Below are 21,706 nucleotides of genomic sequence, written 5' to 3' on the forward strand. Positions count from 1 at the left end.
TCTCTATGATATTTATCAACATCATTAACACTGTGATGTGTCGATGTGACATTATGCATTTAAACATATATTTAACCCTCTTCTTTTCCAGAAATGTACCCTAGTCGATTGATTTAAATCCTTTAACTGGATTACTCTTTAAAGATCTCTCTCTCTCTCTCTCTCTCTCTCTCTCTCTCTCTCACACACACACACACACACACACACACACACACACACACACACACACACACACACACACAGAGTCACACAACAAGAAACAGCCCCTCATGTCAAGTCATGGATTTTTCTCTCGTTACTGAATGAAACACTTGTTGGCACCTAAAGACTCCTGACGAAATGGACAAAATGTTAGGCTTAATATTTTTAATCAGGTGAGTAGAATTAACCTGAATTCATTTTTAAACGCACATCATTGACTTTAGCTGTTGTCACTCTTCTAACTTTATTTGAAAGCAGTTTTCCTGTTTTTCATATTTTGTTCTCATTTTTAGGGACATTTTATTGCTTCATTTATTAAGCATTTCTTTTGATCATTTACTTTTCTCTTTTACAGTTTCACTCTTGTTCAAACATACACCTAACGCTATTTATTAGGTTCCTGTATGTGTTTTATTTACACTCGCTTTTTCTGTTTTCGCTCCTTAATCAAGACCTTTCGATACCATCTTAATCTTAAAATAAAACTGACTTGACATAAGTGTGATTCAACTTTAAGCCCCATTCTTCTAAAATGGCCTTTTGATTTTTACAGTAATACAGTATATATTTGAGTAAAGATCATGTTTATAGATCTATTCACCGTATAAACGGTTATGTCCCTCAGTGTTGGGAATGTAATAGGAAACCAACATGAGAAGATAAGTCCAGAAAACATCACCCGGATTCTGGACCAGCTTCTTGAGGGCTACGACAACCGACTGAGGCCGGGATCAGGAAGTACGTTTCTCTATCTATCTATCTATCTATCTATTTATTTATTTATTTCTCAGTTATGACTCTAACTCATGATTAGCTCCAGAGTATGTTCATTGTTCACTCTTTATTTAAGTGAAAATATTTCTAATGCACGTTCAGAAAAGGTCACATGTCCCTATGTTTCACGCTTATGTATCTGATATTTCTCTAAACTTTATTATGCATGCATTTATTTATTCAATAGTGAATCATGACCAAGCAGAAACTTTCAAGTCAATGTTCTGGGAATCGATGACATTACTTTCTATCATTTTCTATTTAACTCTGATTTTTAATATGGTTTGTTATCAAACGATGTGCTCAAATATGTTATATGTATATTAGATGTATCTAGTACAAGTTAATTTCATAGGCGACAAGTGAAATCTTTCCAAGAGACTAAATAAACTCTGTCTAGTATTTGCACTGCGTAAATCCTAGCCTTGTTTTTATATACAATCTGAATGATTAGTCTTTAACTGCTGCTTCTTCGTTGCCTCTGTAGGTTCTGTCACTGAAGTCAAAACGGATATATTTGTCACCAGTTTCGGACCCGTGTCAGATGTCGAAATGGTCGGTTTGTTACACCTTCAACATGATATGTTTTCACGTTTCATTCACTGAATCAACTTTGACATGTTGAACAGGTCATTTGTTATTGTTTTGATCATATGTGAGTCAGGGATTGAGCAGTAGAGTTTGTTCTTTTTTGCGTAAATATTAAGACTAGTCTGTTCCTGTTCCTTAGCACATCTGTGATTAAGACTGTGCAGTTGCAAATTCTCATATTTCAGAACATTAAAATGTGCTTATGTCCTCTATCCGATGACTAAACATGTCACAAATTGAGTCTAATACTCAGTAATCATGCACGTGTGCCTCTTATATTTAAGGAGCAGTTCAGTGGAAAATTACATTTACGCACTTTTAGGCCAGATATAGTTAATCAGCGCAAGACATGTTTGGTGTCTAATATTTGTTTCATTAGTTTTGCACTGGAGCTACGCTATTAAAGTATCACTCTATTTATTTATTTTTTTAGTAGGGCTTGCATGACTACTAAGTTTTAATAGTTGACTAGTAACTCAAAAAAGTACACGACTAGCCATCTTTTTTTATATAATGTATAAAATATAGCGTTTCAGGACATCACTATTTTTAGGATGGTTTATTTGTGCAGCAAAGAACACTTCAAGGTGCCTTTTAACTCCAGATTACATTTCCAGCTTCTGTGATTTTTAGGCCACATTTTCAGTTAATCCATCCATCCATCTTCTATACCATTTATCCTTCCTTCAGGGTCACGGGGTACCTGGAGCCTATCCCAGGGAGCATCGGGCACAAGGCGGGGTACACCCTGGACAGGGTGCCAATCCATCACAGGGCACAATCACATACACACACTCACACACCCATTCATACACTACGGACACTTTAGACATGCCAATCAGCCTACCATGCATGTCTTTGGACTGGGGGAGGAAACCGGAGTACCCGGAGGAAACCCCCGCAGCACGGGGAGAACATGCAAACTCCACACACACACGGCCACGGTGGGAATCAAACCCCCGACCCTGGAGGTGTGAGGCAAACGTGCTAACCGCTAAGCCACAGTGCGCCCCTTATTTTCAGTTAATGACAAAATTAAATAAATACATTTGTAATAAATGTGAAAAAAAGGATGAATCAGCGTTTCATATTTCATTATTACTAAGAATGCACCAATTCTTAAAGATGCACTGAGCTGTCAGATATGGCTCAGCTGAAATCACTGATTCTGGAAGTGAGAGTGCGCAGCGTGGAAGCTCATGTCAACATAATCCTCCTCAATGAGGACTGACATTCGACTGACGTTGTAAATGACCAACGATAAACCCTTCCGGTTGACTCTCAGAAAATACGTGCGGATTTCATGTTGACGTGCCAGGAACAGATTCAAAGCTTCAAAATTAGAAGACTAGTTACCACACATTATTTTTAATCCAGTTGCTACTGTATATCTTGCAGTGAAAAGCTCGTCCGGACAGGAGTCCATTTTGCCAGTCAGGTTGTAGCATGTTTAAGCCATGCGCTGTGGGTGTAGTGCCTGAGACTGAAATTAATCTTGTGCCTTCAGTGCAAAACTACAGATCCAGACATCAGACACCAAACATGTCTGTTAAATTTGGGATCAAGACTTTCATATTCTGCTAGACTTTTTTGGATTCCAGGATCAGAGCGTATGTCCTGTTACACAGGAGTTCACCATGGATATGTTTTTCCGTCAAATGTGGGTGGACAAGAGGCTGGCGTTCGACGGTCCCATCGAGATCCTGCGCTTAAACAACCGCATGGTGGACAAGATTTGGACTCCAGACACTTATTTCCACAACTCGAAGAAATCACTGGCTCACAACATGACAACGCCTAACAAGCTGTTCCGCATCATGCAGAACGGCACCGTGTTCTACACCATGAGGTACATTCATATAACATGATAATCTCTTATAACTCAGGGATTGCGCTCATTTTCACCGTGTACAAATTTCTATTTTCAGGCTGACTGTGAGTGCAGAGTGTCCCATGATGCTGATGGACTTTCCCATGGATAGTCATATTTGTCCTCTCAGCTTCGGAAGCTGTCAGTGTTTCAATCATCATCACAATCATCATCCTTATAAGGGTTCTTCTTGATTTTTGACTTTGCTGCCATTTTGTACTTCCATGCAGATGCTTACACCAGCAGTGAGATTGTTTACACGTGGAGGAAAGGATTAGAGAAGTCTGTGGTCATCCCTCCAGAGTCCTCCAACTTACTGCAGTATGACCTCATCGGACAGACGCTCTTCAACAAAATGTCGATAATCAATACTGGTAGCAATTGTTTAATACACATTTCTGAAACAATACAGTGGCTTGCATAAGTATTCACCCCCTTTGAACTTGTCCAGATTTTATAGTATACAAGCTGAAGCTGAAATGGACTTAATTTCAAGAATCTACACTAAATATCCCATAATTTTGAAGTGTGTGTGTGTGGGGGGGGGGGGGCAATCAGTGTAGTTTGTTACATTTTCTACAAATAAAAAATCTAAAATCTGTAATTGCATAAGTATTCACCCCCCTTTGCTTTGAAACATCTAAATAAGTTGTAGTACGACCATTTGCCATTAGACGTCACATCATTGGTTGAATAGAGTAGACCTATGTGAAAATAAAATGTGATATAATCTCACTATAAATATGTACACCAAAAAACTGTGACTCTGTAATGAGGGTTTTAGTTAGGAAGCATCCAAGAGTCCAGGATTATCTCAGCATGATGCTACCACCATCGTGCTTCACTGTGGGGATGATAACAATGGTGGGTGACATTGTGGCACAGCAGGTCGTGTTCTGCCTCGCAGCTCCAGGGTCTCTGGTTTAATCTTATAGCAGTGTCTGTGGAGTTTCCCTTATTTGTCCTGTTGTGTCTGTCGGACACATGCTGGTACGTGGATTGGCTAATCTAAATTGAATAAGTGTGTGAATGTGTGGGCGTGTGGTTCTCTCTGATATACTAGCATCCCATTCAGAGTGCCTTCTCACCTGTTCCATGGACAGGCTTCGGATCCATTGCCACCCTGTTCAGAATAAAGTGGTTACTGAAAAGAAATGAACAATGCTAGCCTCTGTAATCACTGACTAAATGCGAACTCTCGACAGATTTGAAATATTGTTGGACAGTATTTTGCCCCACTTTGGATAAAAGCATCTCCAAATGAGTTCATGCAAATGTATTTGGCATACTGATGGTCAGCTGCTTCCCTGAGTTTCAGTCTAAGGTGCTTAAGTGGTCAGGGCTAATTCTTGCTGTCATCTGTCTTTTAAAAGAACACTGAAGGATAAAGCCTATTCCAGGCTCTGAGGCCATAGACTGCCTAGGAGTTGAGGATTTATAGATAGGCAAAAAGCAGCATCCCCCTGCTGAGAAGCCATCAACATCACTGTGGCACAGAGAGAGGATCGGGCATGGGCCTAAAAGGCAGGACTGTGGCCTAGTTAACAAATCAGTAAGGGCATACAGAGCTCCGCTGTCCTTCTCATCTCCCCAGTGCATCATTTGTTTTCTGTCCTCATAGGTTACTGAACTGATTTGAAGAAAAGTAATGTCTCAATCTGTTGCATGGTGTTAATATTGTAAAATATTGTTTGCTTTTCAAACAATATATTTGGTCAAAATGTGGTCAGGTATTGTCTGGAACCTCAGAATGTCCTTCAATGACTTCTAATTATGATCAATATAATGCTCAGTACAGCCAAAAGTAGATCATGTGCTCTTTAATATTTTAAATATATTAGTGTATAATATTCCATAAATTGCCAAAACTCTCCACTCATTGTACTCTTGTACTATCAGTATAAAAAGTCCAGCCTTAGATCGGACATCTCCTTGTCGTACCCTGTGTATGCTTGGACCGATCCCGCTCTCTTTCAGGCCAATATTCTGTCAAGATGGTTCATTTCTTCCTCCAGAGGAAGCTCGGCTATCATCTGATCCAAACGTATATCCCCCTCATCATGGTGGTTGTCCTGTCCCAAGTGTCCTTCTGGATCAACAAGGAGTCCGTGCCTGCTCGCACCGTGGCTGGTAGGAGAAACTTTTAGCTGCTTGGATGTGATTTAAAGAGCTTTTCTTTGTAAAAGCCTATGAATCCTAATTCATCATTACTGACATTATTAATGTGCACTTAGTAGAACATTAAGTTTCCTATCCTGGAAACACTGGATGGACACCCTGGATAGGACACCAGTCCATCGCACACACACACACACACACACACACACACACACACACACACACACACACACACACAAAAACACATTTACTCATTCACTCACACCTAGGGGCAATTTAGAGTCAGCAGTCTACCTACCAGCAATCCTAGAGCATTTTAACAAAAAATATAGAAAGTATGTCTATGCTGAGAAGACACTAATGACTGCAATGATAATTATGTGATGCATCATATTTTAAAAGGCTTTGGATTTAACATGGAACTTTTAACCAGCTGTAGGATTACAGTGCTAGTTATTTCTATATTTACTAATGATCCAATATTCTTAAGAAAAAAAAAGGTTCCTTAATGGTTCTTTGGATCATTAATGGTTTTAGTATACGAAACCTTCAAGACCCTTTAAAGTTTTCCTCAAAGGGACAAAATAAATTCAGGTTTCTGTTGCAGAAATATGCTGTTTCCTTAATTTTTAAACTTTATGTACTTGGCTTTGTTTCTTTAAAAACTACTTTTATAAAATTAATGTATATATATATTACAGAAATGTTGTTCAGGGGAATTTGGCCCTGAGAGAAACAAGATGCCATAAAAGTATGAAGAATGAAAAATCTGAGCCAAAATTTTTATTTGCACATTTAATCCAAGTCTAATTTATAACCTCACCTACCATCTGGAGGAGATCAAAAGAAGAAGATCCAAAGTATAGTTGAGGTCATAAGTTTACATACGCCTTGCAGAATCTGCACAATGCTAATAATAATAATAATAATAATAATAATAATAATAAAATAAGAGGTATCATAAAAATTTCATTTAGTTTTTTTTATATAGTGCTGCCCTGAGTAAACTGTTCACATAACACATAACAGATGTTTACATAAAGTCCACAAGACGCAATAATAACTGAATTTACACAAATGAACCAGTTCAAAAGTTTACATACGCTTGATTATTAATACTGTGTGTCGTTACCTGGATGATCCACGACTGTGTTCATGTTTCTGTTCTCTTCTGATCTTCAGAAAAATCCTCCAGGTCCTGCACATTCATTACTTTTCCAGCATCTTCTACATATTTGACCCCCTTCCAGCAGCGGCTGTATGATGCTGGCTCTTAATGTATTGGCTCTTAATGGCTAGCCAGCTAAGATCTTTTGTTGCTAATGTGCCTTAACATCTGACCAAATGGGTTATTAACTATTTTTATCAAAGGTTTTAAGGGTGCCAATGTTCAGCGTTGAATTCATTTGTGATGTCACACTCCACAGTAGTGGTTAATGGCTCATATCAAAAGTAGACACTCAGGGCTTTAAGAATTTGCAGTTTATTATTATTATTATTTTTTTTACCTAGCCTACTAGGTTTAAATGTTATAATTATATGGTGGCGGTTGTATAGAGTGTATTGGTAATTTAAAGCTATAGTTGTGCTGTCTGTTTTATCTCTGTACCGGTGTTGCTGTGGAGAGGTGTGAATTGTTTGCCCAGTATGGGGCTCACAACCTGCCCCTTTCACATCGCCCTGCTCACCAGCAGTTAAATACTAAGGCCCTGTTTACACTAGTGCGTTCTGGTTCGTCCTCTCTGGCGTTTCCATTGTGTTTCAGAAACAATCTCTGTCCACACTACACGACCGAATACGCATGTCACATGACCATTCATGCACACTGGTCATGCGCATACAAGTGTAAACAGGAAGTTGGTTGCTGGGCACAACAAACCGGCGTTCCATGTAGGGCTTGTGCCGCTTGAAATTAGATTTGTTGCCGATTGCTTTAATCATAATGATATTGATAATGAGTCTTTATTGCTCCTGTATACATTTCAGCACAGTGAAATTCTTTTCTTCGCATACCCCAGCATGCCAGGAAGTTGGGGTCAGACATGATACAGCACCCCTGGATCAGAGAAGGTTAAGGGCCTTGCTCAAGGGCCCAACAGTGGCAACTTGGCAGTGGACAGGAACTCCTGACCTTCTGATCAGTAACCCAGAGCCTTAACCGCTAAGCCACCACTGCCCCAAATATAGCTTACCTCTTGTGCATGTAGGCAGTTGCAGTATTATAAAATACAGAATTTAGGTGCACAATGGCTGCTAAGAATGACAACAAAGCAAGCAAAGTTTGCGGTTCAGGCTCCATGTTGTTGTGTATACAATCAAGGTAGCATAACGGTCATGTGATAGGGGCTTGATGAATCAGGGAAGGATACGAAATGATCCAGAAGACCCAATCAGGAGTAGGTGAATGTAGGCGAAGCCACGCCTTTGTTTTCAAAAGTCTTTGTTTTGGTCTGTTTACACTGAAATGTGAATTCAGAGTTTTCAAGCTAAAACGAGGTCTTCTGCGTTTCCAAAAGTCTCCGAAAAACAAAAACGCACTAGTGTAAACAAGGCCTGAGTCACAATACACTACACACAGAAACCCAACAGTGTCCTGACTATCCTTATAACAGGCTTGCAGTGATAAAATAATTCATTTGTTTATACTGATTCAAAATGTCCGATAAGTCGATTTTCATTGCGGCGAACGCCATTGGACTGTGAGAAAGGGTTCAATTTTAGCTAACCAGCGAGGAAAATTCTAGGTTTTTCAGAGTTAGCAGAATATTTTTCTTACGACTGTGTGCTTAGCGAACTAGCTAGTCATGCACGGTCGGGTGTAATGAACGTGATTATTTTAACCGATGAAAAGAACTGAACATCAGTTACAAATCACAGTAGATTTACTTTTTACTCTTGAATACCTGATTGTGTTTAAATGTAGATACAGTTTCTCTGTACTTTGTCCACCTCTGGTTAAAATAAACATAACAGTTGGACTGCTGTGAAATCAGAGGAGATGCTAAAACATGAGTTAAATGCTTAAATCGTTTAAATAAACATTGAAAAAAAACATACGGTAAAATTATGTTCTCTATATAATTTAATACAGTCTGATTACCATGCCACACACCCATATATGGTTCTTTCCCAACCTGTTATCACAACGTCAGAAGCACACAGTCGTATAGAATGTCTTTGTTTGCTGTAGCTTTACACTTTCTTTTCACTGGAACTAAGAGGCCCAAACCTGTTCCAGCATGACAATGCTCCCGGTGCACAAAGCGAGCTCCATGAAGGCATGGTTTGAAGACAGGTCACCATACCATTACCATGATCACCCTGTATTGGAAAAGAGGCAGATTGTTAGTAGCAAAGAACTTGTTAGGTAATGTGAGTATGCTAGCTAGATTTAACACCTGTAAACATGTCTACAGAATTTGGGTACATCCTGTTCATTTCCACTCTGATCTGCAGGAGTCACCACCGTCCTCACCATGACCACACTGAGCATCAGCGCACGCTCTTCCCTGCCCAAAGTGGCCTATGCCACAGCTATGGACTGGTTCATTGCAGTCTGCTTCGCCTTCGTGGCCTCGGCCCTGGTCGAGTTCGCCGCCGTCAACTACTTCGCTACGCTGGAAGCCAACAAGATGAGACGTCGACTCTCGAGAGCTTCTGTGCTGGAGTACATCGCGGAGGGGAGCGACGATGAAGATGAGTCGGTAAACACTGCAGCCCAATACTAATGTTGTATCATACTTAGAAATGATAAATAGTGCTTCTCTCTGTATTCGGTCAAACCTGGCCAGATGTAACTACTGTACATGTGTTAATATGAGAACTCTGAACATGGAGCATTTGTAGGAATTTGATGTAGAAAAAAACTCACATTCCCTCTAATTAATGAATAATATAATCCAGCTATTCAAATATATTAGGCACGTCAGATGTGTATCATCATATTTGTTTATTGGGGCCGTTAAAGCTTTTTGTTCCTGAACGTTCCACCGACTGAACACACGCCAGTTCGAAACGTTCATATTCACACTTTCCCTAGTTTTATTCGAACTGCATTTAAGTTGAAATTCAGTATGTTCTTTATTTTGCACATATTTACACTTAAACAAATTTAAATCAATTTACACCACAGTGCTGGTGAATTCCTGATCGTCTGGTCAGAAGGTTTAACTTTTAAGATAGCCGCTTTAAGATCGAACAGTGCTGGCTGTTATTCAAATCACAGGTTTTACGTATATTAATGCACTTATTCTAATGCGATATTGTTTCTACTGTAAAAATGTAGAAAAACATATAATTGTTCATCTTTTGAGGACCACAGAATTAAATTGTGGAGATTTTTGCAGCTGTTACATTAGTTAAATCGGTCGCTAGTTATACATGTTGCTTAATGCTGGTTTTATTGTTGTTTTTTTTCCAACATGCAATCATTGTGAAATTGTTTTTAGGACACATGTAGAGCAATTTGAATACATTTTGGGGAATTCATTTTTTTTTGCTAGCTATGTTGTTTTACAATCGGGGGCACGGTGGCTTAGTGGTTAGTACGTTCGCCTCACGCCTCCAGGGTCCAGGGTTTAAGTCCCACCGTGGCCCTGCGTGTGCGTAGTTTGCATGTTCTCCCCGTGCTGCGGGGGTTTCCTCTGGGTACTCCGGTTTCCTCCCCCAGTCCAAAGACATGCATGGTAGGCTGATTGGCATGTCGAAAGTGTCCGTAGTGTATGAATGGGTGTGTGAGTGTGCCCTGCGATGGATTGGCATCCTGTCCAGGGTGTACCCCACCTTGTGCCCAATGCTCCCTGGGATAGGCTCCAGGTACCCTGTGACCCTGAAAAGGATAAGCGGTATAGAAGATGGATGGATGGATGGATGGATGGATGAATGAATGTTATTTTACAAGGCTTCCTTCCTGAGCTTAAAAAAACAAAACAATATTAGGTTTTTAAATGTACCTATACATCTGAACCCTGTCAGTCATTTGAACCCACCATCACCTTTATGAATTATTTTGCAACTCATCCACTGCGTGGTAATAGAATAAGTAAACAGGAGGCAGGAATAGTGGTGTTATCCTTTAGATGTTTCACTACTCAGAACTGAATGGCAGAACATCAAGATGAACACAAATCCTGTAACTCTGACTTGCTACTACTCCCTGGATGATTTTTAAAAGCTTCACACATGCACTAGACTAACACACACTGACAGAGGCAGATGTGAAAGCAATAATTCAATTTATTTATAAAGCTCGCAGCTCATATTGCCAGAGAACAGCTTCATAGACATCTGGGCTTGAACCCCTCGTGAGCGATCCAAAGGTTATTGTAGCGGGGCAACAGCGTTCTGGCGCAGGCGTAAGAAGGAGCATGAAGACGAGCCAACACTCGCAAGGAGGTGGCTGCCTTCTGGCCCACACCATTTGTTTGTTTGTGAACTGTGCCACATGGTAGGCCCCAGAGTTGTGTCAAGTGTGCTGCATAGGAAAACGAACAGGAGAAATTAATTTACTGGATGATTTGCAAGACACTCCTCGATGCATTGTAACAGGCTGAGCACATCTGCGATTCGTATCTGCAGCCCTGAGCTGGATATGCTAATAGCACAAGCATGTGCTGTCTCCAGAGAACGTCGCCCGTGTGACCGGCTCACGCCTGGTGTTTTAAAAATAGCGACCATATTAGAACTACGCTGCATGACTATTGTGTAATCTCTCCTACCTGAGATGCTACTCTATGACTCCCCTGTTCCTGCTCTCTGACGCATTCTGGAGGAGGAAAAGGGGTGTGTATGTGTAATGTGGCCTCAGACGCTGTATTTATTTTGACTGTTCTGTTCTAGATCTTTCCATTGCTCAGGTCATTGTTTGAAAGTTGGTAGCAATATTTAATTGTAGCACCAACATTCATGGTCATAAAGACCAAAAGGGTCTTTCTATACTTAGGGATCTTAATATAAAGTAAGAGAGAAGGTGGGAGTGTACACCATTATGGTCGAAATTGGATTTTAAGACCAATTTTAATAGTAAACTTAATGCCCATGTATACATTTATCTCTGAAACAAAGTGTATACAGTGGGGGAAATAAGTATTGGACGCGTCAGCATTTTTTTCAGTAAATATATTTCCAATGAGGTTTTTCACATGAAATTTTCATGAGACATCAGTATTAACTCAAGAAATCTTAAAATATAAAGAATTCACAACATTAAATTCCATAAATGAAATTATGTGTAGTAGAGTGGAATGACACAGGAAAAAAGTATTGAACACGCTAAGAAAAAGCAGTTCTCCAAGGCAAGGTAAGGCAAGGAACCAGCTGAATGAAATCTGTAAGCAAATTAATATCAGCTGGGTTAGTAAATTGATGGTCTATAAAAAGGCTTTTTTGTTACCATGGTGTCACACAATAAACATCTCATGATGGGTAAAAGCACTGTATTTAATAAGTAGGGTTTTATTATTTAAAAAAAAAGAAGCATGAAACAAGTCATTTTCATTTAGAGATTAGCAGAAGCAGGGAGGATCTCAGTGTATTTGAGATCATGAATCTGGTTGAAAAGATGTCAAGAGTATGTAAAGATAAATTTTCTTGGTCACTACATAATATTGATTATGCAGGTTTATACTGTTAATATTGATTTCATCAGGTTTATCATGGATCGGAGGCAGGTGGATGTACGATAGCACGAGGTTAATCTGTATTCAAATCTTAAATTGAATACAAATGAATATAACATGCAGTAGGTCAAACGGTCATGCAAACAGAGCAATAAAGAAGAAGAAGAAAAAAACGTTCAAAAGCAAAAAAGGTCAAACCAGGGAAACAGTTGTTATGTAATAATGCTCAGACAGAAAACCTTGCAAATTGAACAAGCAGTTTTTAAATAAGCCAAATGCTTGCAAGAACAACAGAAAGCAGGTGTAGTAGAAATCAGGTGAGTGTGAGCATCGTAATGCCCGGGCTTGTTAATGTTTTCATTATTACTCTAAAATAGCAGAAAGTATTAGCAATACAAATTTTGCAAATAAATAGCAAAGTATTAGCAATACAAATATTGCAAATAAATAGCAATAACGCAGTTTATGTTCATGGGTGTACATACTTTTGACGTACTTTTAAATAGCATTCTATAACCACATTAGCAGCTGTTTCACAGAAAGCGCTACAAATTTTCCGCCAAGTTCCCTGTAGTGCCACGAAATAATAACTGGAGAAATGCTCAATCGTTGAAAGTGCTACACAAATAAATTTGAATTGAATTGGTACTTAAATTAATTGAATTTATATTTTAATTGAATAAACATAAGCAAAGTGTTTCATATTGCTTGATAGTAGCCTGTGTTGCTAAGAAAAATTGCTAATTGTTGCTGTCATAGCCACATTACGGTACTTCTGACTAGCCTATTGCTAACTGGTTTACAGTATTAATGCTACCAGCAATAGAAACAAAGCAACATTGACAACAGCGAAATTTAAAAATTAAATTAATTATATAATCTGCGTGAAGCCACGCTGAAAAAAACCCAACAACTAACAATAGACAGCATCTGTACAAATTAATACACAGATTCAGTTTCAGTTTAATATACTACAGTACATAAGGAATAAACTTTCTGAGTGAAGTATAAAAGGACATATCGGCTCAAAACGTCTGTCCAACATACAATCCTTACTGCGCATCTTACCCCCCTAAAGTAGTCATAAGTAGTGATTGTTGACATATTTTGAGAGGATTTCTTTGATTCCCAATAACCCTCTTCCATCTAGAATCTTGCTCAGTATAAATATATGACAAATGTGCCTCTGTGTTAAACTAGCTAATGTTTAAAGCATAAGACACCTGGTCTTAGTGGAAATTCAGTCAATGACCAATTACACAAAATTTATGCAGATAAAGTTATTGTAACATACAGTTAAGAAGAGCAAGGGTCCACGTTCATATTGAAATAAAATTCAAAATGTAAAGTTGTTAGGCCGGCAACGGTCAAACACACTAATGGGACATATCATCAAATGAAAGGGCAATCCAAAGAGTAGTAAAACACTGAGTACAGTATGAAAAGAAAAAAAAAAAACATGCCTCACAACTTGAGAGAAAGGCAAAGCTTTGCAACATTGAATGGATGTGCTTAAATAGTGCGAAACAGTAAGTAAACAGGAAATGAACAAGTGTGACAGTTATCAATCAGTACGTTTACATGGACAGCAATAATCCAATATTAACCTGATTAAGACTATACTCTGATTAAGAAAGTATCATGTAAACAGCGATTATTGATGACCTTAATCTGATTAAAGTCATACTCGAAGTAAACACAAATGGAATTAAGACATGTGGAGTATTCCTATTTTAGTCGCATTATGGAAGGACATTACAGACATGTACACACCTTAATCACACTATTAATGTCGTGTGAGAGTTTTCACCACATTTTGCGACAGGACATGCACACACGGCAGTGCTCAACCGATTGACGGCAAACAAGAGAGCACGGCTGCGTCTGAAACCACGTACTTACCTACATGGTTTTGGACGCAGCCCACGACTTCAATCAGTCATCTATTTGCACGTATAGCATGACAAATAATGAACTGCACTTGAAGCTTTCGTAAAATTAAAAATGAAACACCCAAAACCGTATAGGGTACCATAACAAAGACCAACTGTATGTCGATATGTGAAATTCTGGAGGGAACGTCAGACGGCATGGCATGGGGACGTAATGACATGTGACATTAATCGATCTATGTTCTATAACATGTTAAACAGGAACATGAAAGGAATATTCTAAAAGCGACTCAGTAAGAAACATATTCACATGTTTATTCCTCTGGTTCTAGACGATATCTGACACAAGCACCGGAGAGCGACAAAGAAGGAGGATGAACTCAGTTTCAGAAGCCCCCAAAATGCGCCTGCCCATCTTCCTGCAGCAGGGTTCAGCCATCCCGCCCAACGTTACGCTGGCTGGCCCCAGTGTCATTGACCAGTATGCTCGCGTGCTCTTCCCACTCACATTCGCCCTCTTTAACATCTTCTATTGGTACATCTACCTCAGCAAGGATACCGTGGAGAAATTGAGGTGTGTATTCATTAAGGGTATATCATAATGCCAATATCTGTATCTAGATCTGTTTAGTGCTCCAAATATCTGTGTATTTTATATATTTGGATTTGAACTGGTGGTCTAGACTATATATCCCTATATATGAGGTTATAACTGATCTCAGCCAGGTGCCCTGTGGAACTATCTGGAAAGCTATCAATCTAATATGACTTAATAAGTAAGCTCAATATGTTTCAAAACAACGATGTCTTTCCCAGATTCAGGGAACTGTAGTTTATAGTTGACAACAATATTTGAACAATATTTGGGGTTGGTTCCATTCCAGAAAGCTGGGATGCAGTGCTGTTGCTAGTTAAAATATGGTCTTTTAAGCTGCATTTCATTATAATGCAATATGATTTTTCCAGGAGGATTTTATTTTTAATAATGATGGAGAACTTTCATTTAAAAATGAAAAAAAAAAAATAAAAATACAACAACCTTGCAATGAATGTACAAATTTATACTGTATACCGAAGGTCATGCTCATGGAGAAAACCACTAATGAGAGACCAAAAATAATCTGTATGTGTATCTTTTAGAACATGTTATCTGTTCATTCCAGACAATGTGAAGCAAAATATGAATATGGCAAAATGTGAAGCTTTTAATAGTCTGAACAAAAAATCATTAGTCAGGAAATTAACAAGAATTAAACAAATAGATAAAGTAAATTAGTATTGGATGGCTTTTTCCCTTTGATATCTTTTATCTCCATGCAGTTCTTGACTGGTTTCCCACTGAAGCTAAGCAGGGTTGAGCCTGGGCAGTACATGGATGGGAGACCTCCTGGGGAAAATTAAGGTTGCTGCTGGAAGTGGTATTAGTGAGGCCAGCAGGGGGTGCTCACCCTGTGGTCTGTGTGGGTTCTAATGCCCCAGTATAGTGATGGGGACACTATACTGTAAAAACAGCACCATCTTTCGGATGCGGCAGAAAAAAATCCAGGACGCTTATTGCAAAAAAGAGTAGGGGTATAACCCTGGTATCCTGGTGAAATTCCCCCAGTGCCCTTCTCTATCATGGCCCCCTAATAATCCCCATCTCTGAATTGGTTATATCACTCTCTCCTCTCCAGTAATAGCTAGTGTGTGGAGGGGTTTCTGGTGCACTATGGCCATTGTCGCATCATCCAGGTGGATGCTACACACTAGTGGAGGTTGAAGAGACCCCCACACTTCTAGAAAAGTGCTATATAAATGTAACTGTAACTTTAAACGTTTAAGCCTCCTGGGTAAACTTGTGGAGAGCTTTTTATTTTTATTAAAATTTGTTTTCATTTTGTACACCCAGACATGTGTTAGTTTGAATTACGATTTTTGCGTACAAAAAAAAAAACACTGTATAAGGAAATTTCCCTGTTTCTAGCTTTTCCCAAAACAGTTCACTGCAGCAAAAGTAAATGACAAAATGGTGGCACAGCAGGTCTCAGTAGTGCATTTGTTTAATTCTTGCTAATTTTTTGCCCAATGGTTTGTTGTTAAGACCATTAAAAGCTTAATATATTGCCATTTTGGGCTTGGCCCATTTTTATTGCCCAGGGGTGTATGTGTCTACCTGAAGGGCAGGGCTTTTGGCTTGTTCTGGACATTCCTATTCTTCAGGCATGCTGAATTTAATTTCCACAAACTGTAAAGTAGAGCACAACTATAGAGCTTGACTAACAAGTGGGCCAAATGAGAAAATCATTCCTATGCAGGGTAGGCAGAATAGAACAGTTGTTACATATTACAGTATAATACAGAAATATAGGGCTGTGATGAAATGAATAAAATGGTAATATTCATCCCTTTTATTTTTTTTACCCATTTTTTAAAGCACAGTAAATTATTGGAACTCACAGTTTATGGTCCAGCCGAGGAGAACAGATTTTCTCTTTTATTCAGAAGGTGATGGCAGGGTTGTAAAAAAAAAAAAAAAAGGCAGTTAATTTCTACAGCGTGATGGTGATGTTGTCATCTCACATGTTTTCGTCATCCGAGTGACAACGCTCATTTATTCCACTAATTAGCCAAACCAGACCAAGCTAGGATAATGTCATTGCAGAAAGATATGGATCATTTGTAAACAGAACTATTTTACAGTCTTACAACTTCATTGAAAGATTTTTGTCGTCAATTACAGTGTTGCTGTTTAACGGGAATAAGGACAGGCTTTAATTAATCATATGTGTACAAATAATTCACTTCAGACACCCTGAGTATTCAGCCGGGTTATTAAGATTAGCACAGGCCAAAAATAAACATCAAGATGCCCTGTAAAGATTCTCCTTCACATCAACTGTGTGTCCTTGTTTTTCCCCAAGTGAATATGGGCTATTTCAGTATCAAACACACAATATATACACTCACTGGCCACTTCACTAGGAACACCATACAGATGCAGGTCAAGAGCTTCCGTTAATGTTCATATCAAACATCAGAATGAGGGACGAAATATGATCTCAGAGACTTTGACTGAGATATGAAAGTTGGAGCCAGACGTGCTGGTTTGAGTTTGAGTATTCAGAAACTGCTGATCTCCTGGGAAGATTGGAAAAACATTGGCAAGAACACATTCCCCACACCATTACACTACCACCACCAGCCTGCACTGAGGACACAAGACAGGTTGGGACCATGGATTCGTACTGTTGACACCAAATTTTGACTCTACCCTCTGTATGTCGCAGCAAACATCGATATTCAGCAGATCAGGTGATGTTTTTTCACTGCCAGTGAGAAGTTTGGGTGAACCTGTGCCCACTGTAGCCTCAGGTTCCTCTTCTTTTCAGACAGGAACTGAACCGGATGTGGTAGTGTTGAGGTTTCTGAGATGCTTTTCAGCTCACCATGGTCATAAAGAGGGGTTGTTTGAGTTACTGTAGCCTTGATGCACTTATTCAAATACATTATCCTTTCTATAGGAACAACATACACAGAGACTTATATGCAAGATACTCAAGGTAAACAGTTTTTTAAAAAATGTGTGTAATCATTGACATGGTGACGTTTTCTGAAGAGAAACAGTTATTTAACATTTATTGAAGGAATCCACCAATATCTTCTAGATGAAGGGTTTTCCGGTTTCTTGGTAACATGAAAAGCTGCTTTATTTCTCTTATAAATTTCCAGAAAGCGAAAACAAGAGGTTTTGTCTAGTGAGGGAACTACTGTTTATAGCTGCTATAAGCGAAAACGGGAACTAACTTGTTTTGCGGATGTTGCACAATGTTAAATGTAACTGTAAGCAGATAAAAAGTATGATGTGTTCTGTAATAAATATATAAAAATAAATGATTAGCATTGCTAAATTGCTGTGGTATAAGAAGAATAAAACAGTGCAGGCTTTAACCTCATAGGAAAATAGTCAGCTTTGAGGTGGTACGGTCCACTTCATCACACCACCCTTATCTTTGATTAAGAGCACACCCTGCCTTTTTTTTCTTCTCTACTTTTGGACTTGCAGTTTAAAACTAAAACAGGTCACTGCAAAGTCAGTACTCTGACAAGCTTCACCACTAGCTGAGTCAATGAACTCGGGAGCTGACGTGACTCCAGCTTTCTTTGATGCTTTCCCCTCCAGTGCAGTGAACTGCTTTATTTCATCTGTGAAACTAATCCATGAGCTCAAGTTTTCTTAAAACAATAGAAGCGTGTCCCATCATCTAGAGCTAGTGTGTGTGTAATTACATGAATAATTAATGACTGCCTCGGGACTGACTCGACAAATCCAGGAGAGCCGAAGGGACTGACTCTGCTCTTTCAGTGGATGAGGTTAGAACTCTGCTCTTGTTCCAGCAAGGGTGTTTACCTGTAAGGCGAATCATATCAATGGTTTTCAGCACCATCCACAAATAATACGTTTACATTTCTTCATTCAGCAGACACTTTTATCTAAAGTGACTCAAAGTGAATAATATGAATGTAATAGATACAGTTGTGCTCATAAATTTACACACCCCTCGCAGAATCTGCAAAATGTTAATAATTAAAAAAAATATATAATAATAAGAGAGATCATTAAAATTGCATTTTGTTTTTTATTGCATTTTGTACTGCCCTGAATCAGCTATTTCACATAACAGATGTTTACATAAAGTCCACAAGACACAGTAATAACTGAATTTACACAATTGAACCAGTTCAAAAGTTTATATACGCTTGATTATTAATACCGTGTGTCGTTACCTGGATGATCAACGTCTGTGTTTATGTTTTGTGATAGTTCTTCTTTAGTCCCTTGTTTGTCCTGAGCAGTTAAACTGCCCACTGTTCTTCAGAAAAATCCTCCAGGTCCTGCGCATTCACTGCTTTTCCAGCATCTTCTGCATATTTGAGCCCTTTCCAACAGTGACTATATGATGTTCAGATCCATCTTTTCACACTGAGGACAACTGAGGGACTCGTACACGACTATTACAAAAGCTGCAAACATTCACTGATGCTCAAGAAGGCAAAACAATACATTAAGAGCCAGGGGGGTGTAAACTTTTGAACAGGATGATTGGTGTAAACTTATTTTGTCTTCTGGGAAACATGTAAATATCTTATGTAGCTTCTGAAGGGTAGCACTACATGAAAAAAATTAAGATCTTTAAACAAAATAAGAATAATTGACCCTCCCCCCCACATCCCCCCCCCCCCCCCCCGGCTCTTAACATAATGTGTGGCCTTCTTGAGCATCAGTGAATGTTTTTACCTTTTAACACTTTAATAGTTGCGTACGACTCCCTCAGTTGTTTTAATGATCTCTCTCTCTTTTTTTTTTTTGTTTTTTTTTGTTTTTTAAGTTACAGGGGTATGTAAATTTATTAGCCCAGCTGTACATCAGATATAGTACCTATAAACAGAGAATTTTTTTTTTTTTTAAAGAACAATTTTTGTCATGTTTGCTGGAATTCTTCTCATATTCTGTCAGCTCTAATAAAATATCAGCTCAGAGGAGAAAGTCTGTCTCTGTGAAGCCCCTGACTATGTACGGGAGTAAACAAAAAATGGAGACAGACAATATCCAAGCAATCAGTGCAAAGAGGAGCTTGTATTCACTTGCCAATCAAAAAGAGACAGCACTGTCTCTTGCACTAGTATTCAGGCATTTTTTGTCTAGGTGGCTTGATCAAATTCTGAATTTCAAAACCATTAGCTTCTGCCAAAATTACTGATTATACCTTTAATCCTGGATTACATTATTACAGTAAACAAAAAAACCCCCGGACGTTCTGTTTCTCAGTGAAGCAGCAACACAAACTGTTCCTCTGCCACTAACAATGGCAACACACTGCAAACTCCAGCAAGCTTTCAGAATTTTTGTGGGGAAAAAAGTCCAAAAAGACAATAAACTATGCTGTAAACACTACAGTAAACTCTGAACTCTACATGCTTATATTGCTACAAGGTTCATCAACAAAATTCTACTGTACAATAGAGTTTGTTGTGTGTTGAACATGTGGATTGGGTTGTATAACCTTAGAGAACAGCGATGTACAGTACCTTTCAACATGAGAATATGAGGTACATTCTCAGTGTACCTTTCCTCAGGGTTCCACTGGGGTGGTATCCTGAAGCAGACACAGCTTTTGTAACTTCTAGTGTGTATCTTGTACATGGTAATATGATTGTAGTACCTTGTAAATAATTTAGGTTAAATACAGTTGCAATCAAAATTATTCAACCCCCATTGCAAATCAGGTTTATTGTCAATATTTACAGACTTTCAGCTGTTTGCAATGAACAAATCAAACAAAAGCAATTGAAATAGTTCAACACAACGAATGCTTCAAGTGGTTTCCCCAAATTCAACTGAAAATTAAACTTATAATGATTTCTCCAGTTTCAAAATTATTCAACCCCCTGAACAGAATCTCTCAAAACAGCACAAAACAAGTGTTGTCTCAAGCACACCTGATGCAACTAATCAAGGATCTCATTAGTTGCACCAGGTGTGCTTGAGCTGGAACACATGAAATACCTGAACTGGCTAGGGATATGTTAAGTGTACACTACCTGGACGGGGCAGAAAAAGGAAGCTATCAATGGGTGCGACCAGATTTCTGAGAAGGCAGGTTGTGAAAAACGCTTGAGCAAAAGACCTGCAGCAAGAGATGATGTAACAAGCACTGAGGTTTCAGTGAGCACAGTATGGCGCGTACTAAATGCAGAAGGTTTCCATGCCAGAACTCCAAGACGTACACCACTACTGACCAAAAGCACAAGAAAAGTCGGCTCTAAATCATATAAATATGACAGAAGTTTTGGGATCCTGTTCTGTGGAGCGATGAAACAAAACTGGAATTTTTCAGCACGATGGATCAGTGGTATATCTGGAGGAAGAAGAATGAAGAAAGAACACTCTGTCCACAGTCAAGCATGGTGGTGGCTCGGTGATGCTCTGGGCCTGCTTTGCATCCTTGGCACTGGAAACCTGCAACGTGTGGAAGGCAAGATGGATTCATTGAAGTATCATGAAATCCTAGGAAAAAAAATGTCATGCCGTCTGTGAGGAAGCTGAAGCTTGGACGTCATTGGACCTTCCATCAGGACAATGATCTCAAGCATACCTCAAATTCCACCAAGGCTTGGTTGTAGAAGTAGTCCTGGAAGATTCTACAGGGCCATCACAGTCACCTGACTTGAACCCCATAGAAAATCTCTGGTGGGATTTGAAGAAGACGGCTGCAGCACGCAAACCCAAGAATATTACTGAACTGGAGGCCATGGCTCATGAGGAGTGGGAGAAGATTCCTCAGGAACGCTGCCAGAAGCTCTGCATCTCATTTGCAGCAGGTCATAACAGTAAAAGGAGCTCTACTAAGGACTAAAGATGCTTGCTATGAAGGGGTTGAATAATTTTGAGACTGGAGAATTCATTATAAGTTGCATTTTCAGTTGAATTTGGTGAAACCACTTGAAGCATTCGTTGTGTTGAACTATTTCAACTGCTTTTGTTTGATTTGTTCATTGCAAACAGCTGAAAGTCCATTTTGTCAATAAAACTGATTTGCAATGGGGGTTGAATAATTTTGATTGCAACTAGAACTGGACCTCAAGGGCCACCCTTACACCTT

The 21,706-nt window shown here is 39.0% G+C and overlaps 1 protein-coding gene across 1 annotated transcript; it reads left to right on the forward strand.

Annotated features, from left to right (window-relative positions):
* The first annotated feature begins 708 nt into the window (after positions 1-708).
* Positions 709-14,951, forward strand: gabra6a (gamma-aminobutyric acid type A receptor subunit alpha6a). The gene is made up of 8 exons (XM_053641537.1): positions 709-939; positions 1,463-1,530; positions 3,195-3,415; positions 3,495-3,577; positions 3,667-3,810; positions 5,414-5,566; positions 9,011-9,258; positions 14,396-14,951. The coding sequence occupies exons 1-8, from the start codon at positions 816-818 to the stop codon at positions 14,663-14,665; spliced, it is 1,311 nt and encodes a 436-aa protein (XP_053497512.1). The 5' UTR covers positions 709-815; the 3' UTR covers positions 14,666-14,951.
* The last annotated feature ends 6,755 nt before the right edge of the window (positions 14,952-21,706 follow it).

The sequence above is a fragment of the Ictalurus furcatus genome, chromosome 14 (assembly GCF_023375685.1).
Source record: "Ictalurus furcatus strain D&B chromosome 14, Billie_1.0, whole genome shotgun sequence".
NCBI classification, from domain to species: Eukaryota; Metazoa; Chordata; class Actinopteri; order Siluriformes; family Ictaluridae; genus Ictalurus; species Ictalurus furcatus.

Coding starts and splice junctions, on each gene's coding strand:
- gabra6a (XM_053641537.1), top strand. CDS start 816: ATGTCCCTCAGTGTTGGGAATGTAATAGGAAACCAACATGAGAAGATA. Junction 3,578..3,666: donor TCCTCTCAGCTTCGGAAGCT/GTCAGTGTTTCA, acceptor ACTTCCATGCAG/ATGCTTACACCAGCAGTGAG. Junction 3,811..5,413: donor AATGTCGATAATCAATACTG/GTAGCAATTGTT, acceptor GCTCTCTTTCAG/GCCAATATTCTGTCAAGATG.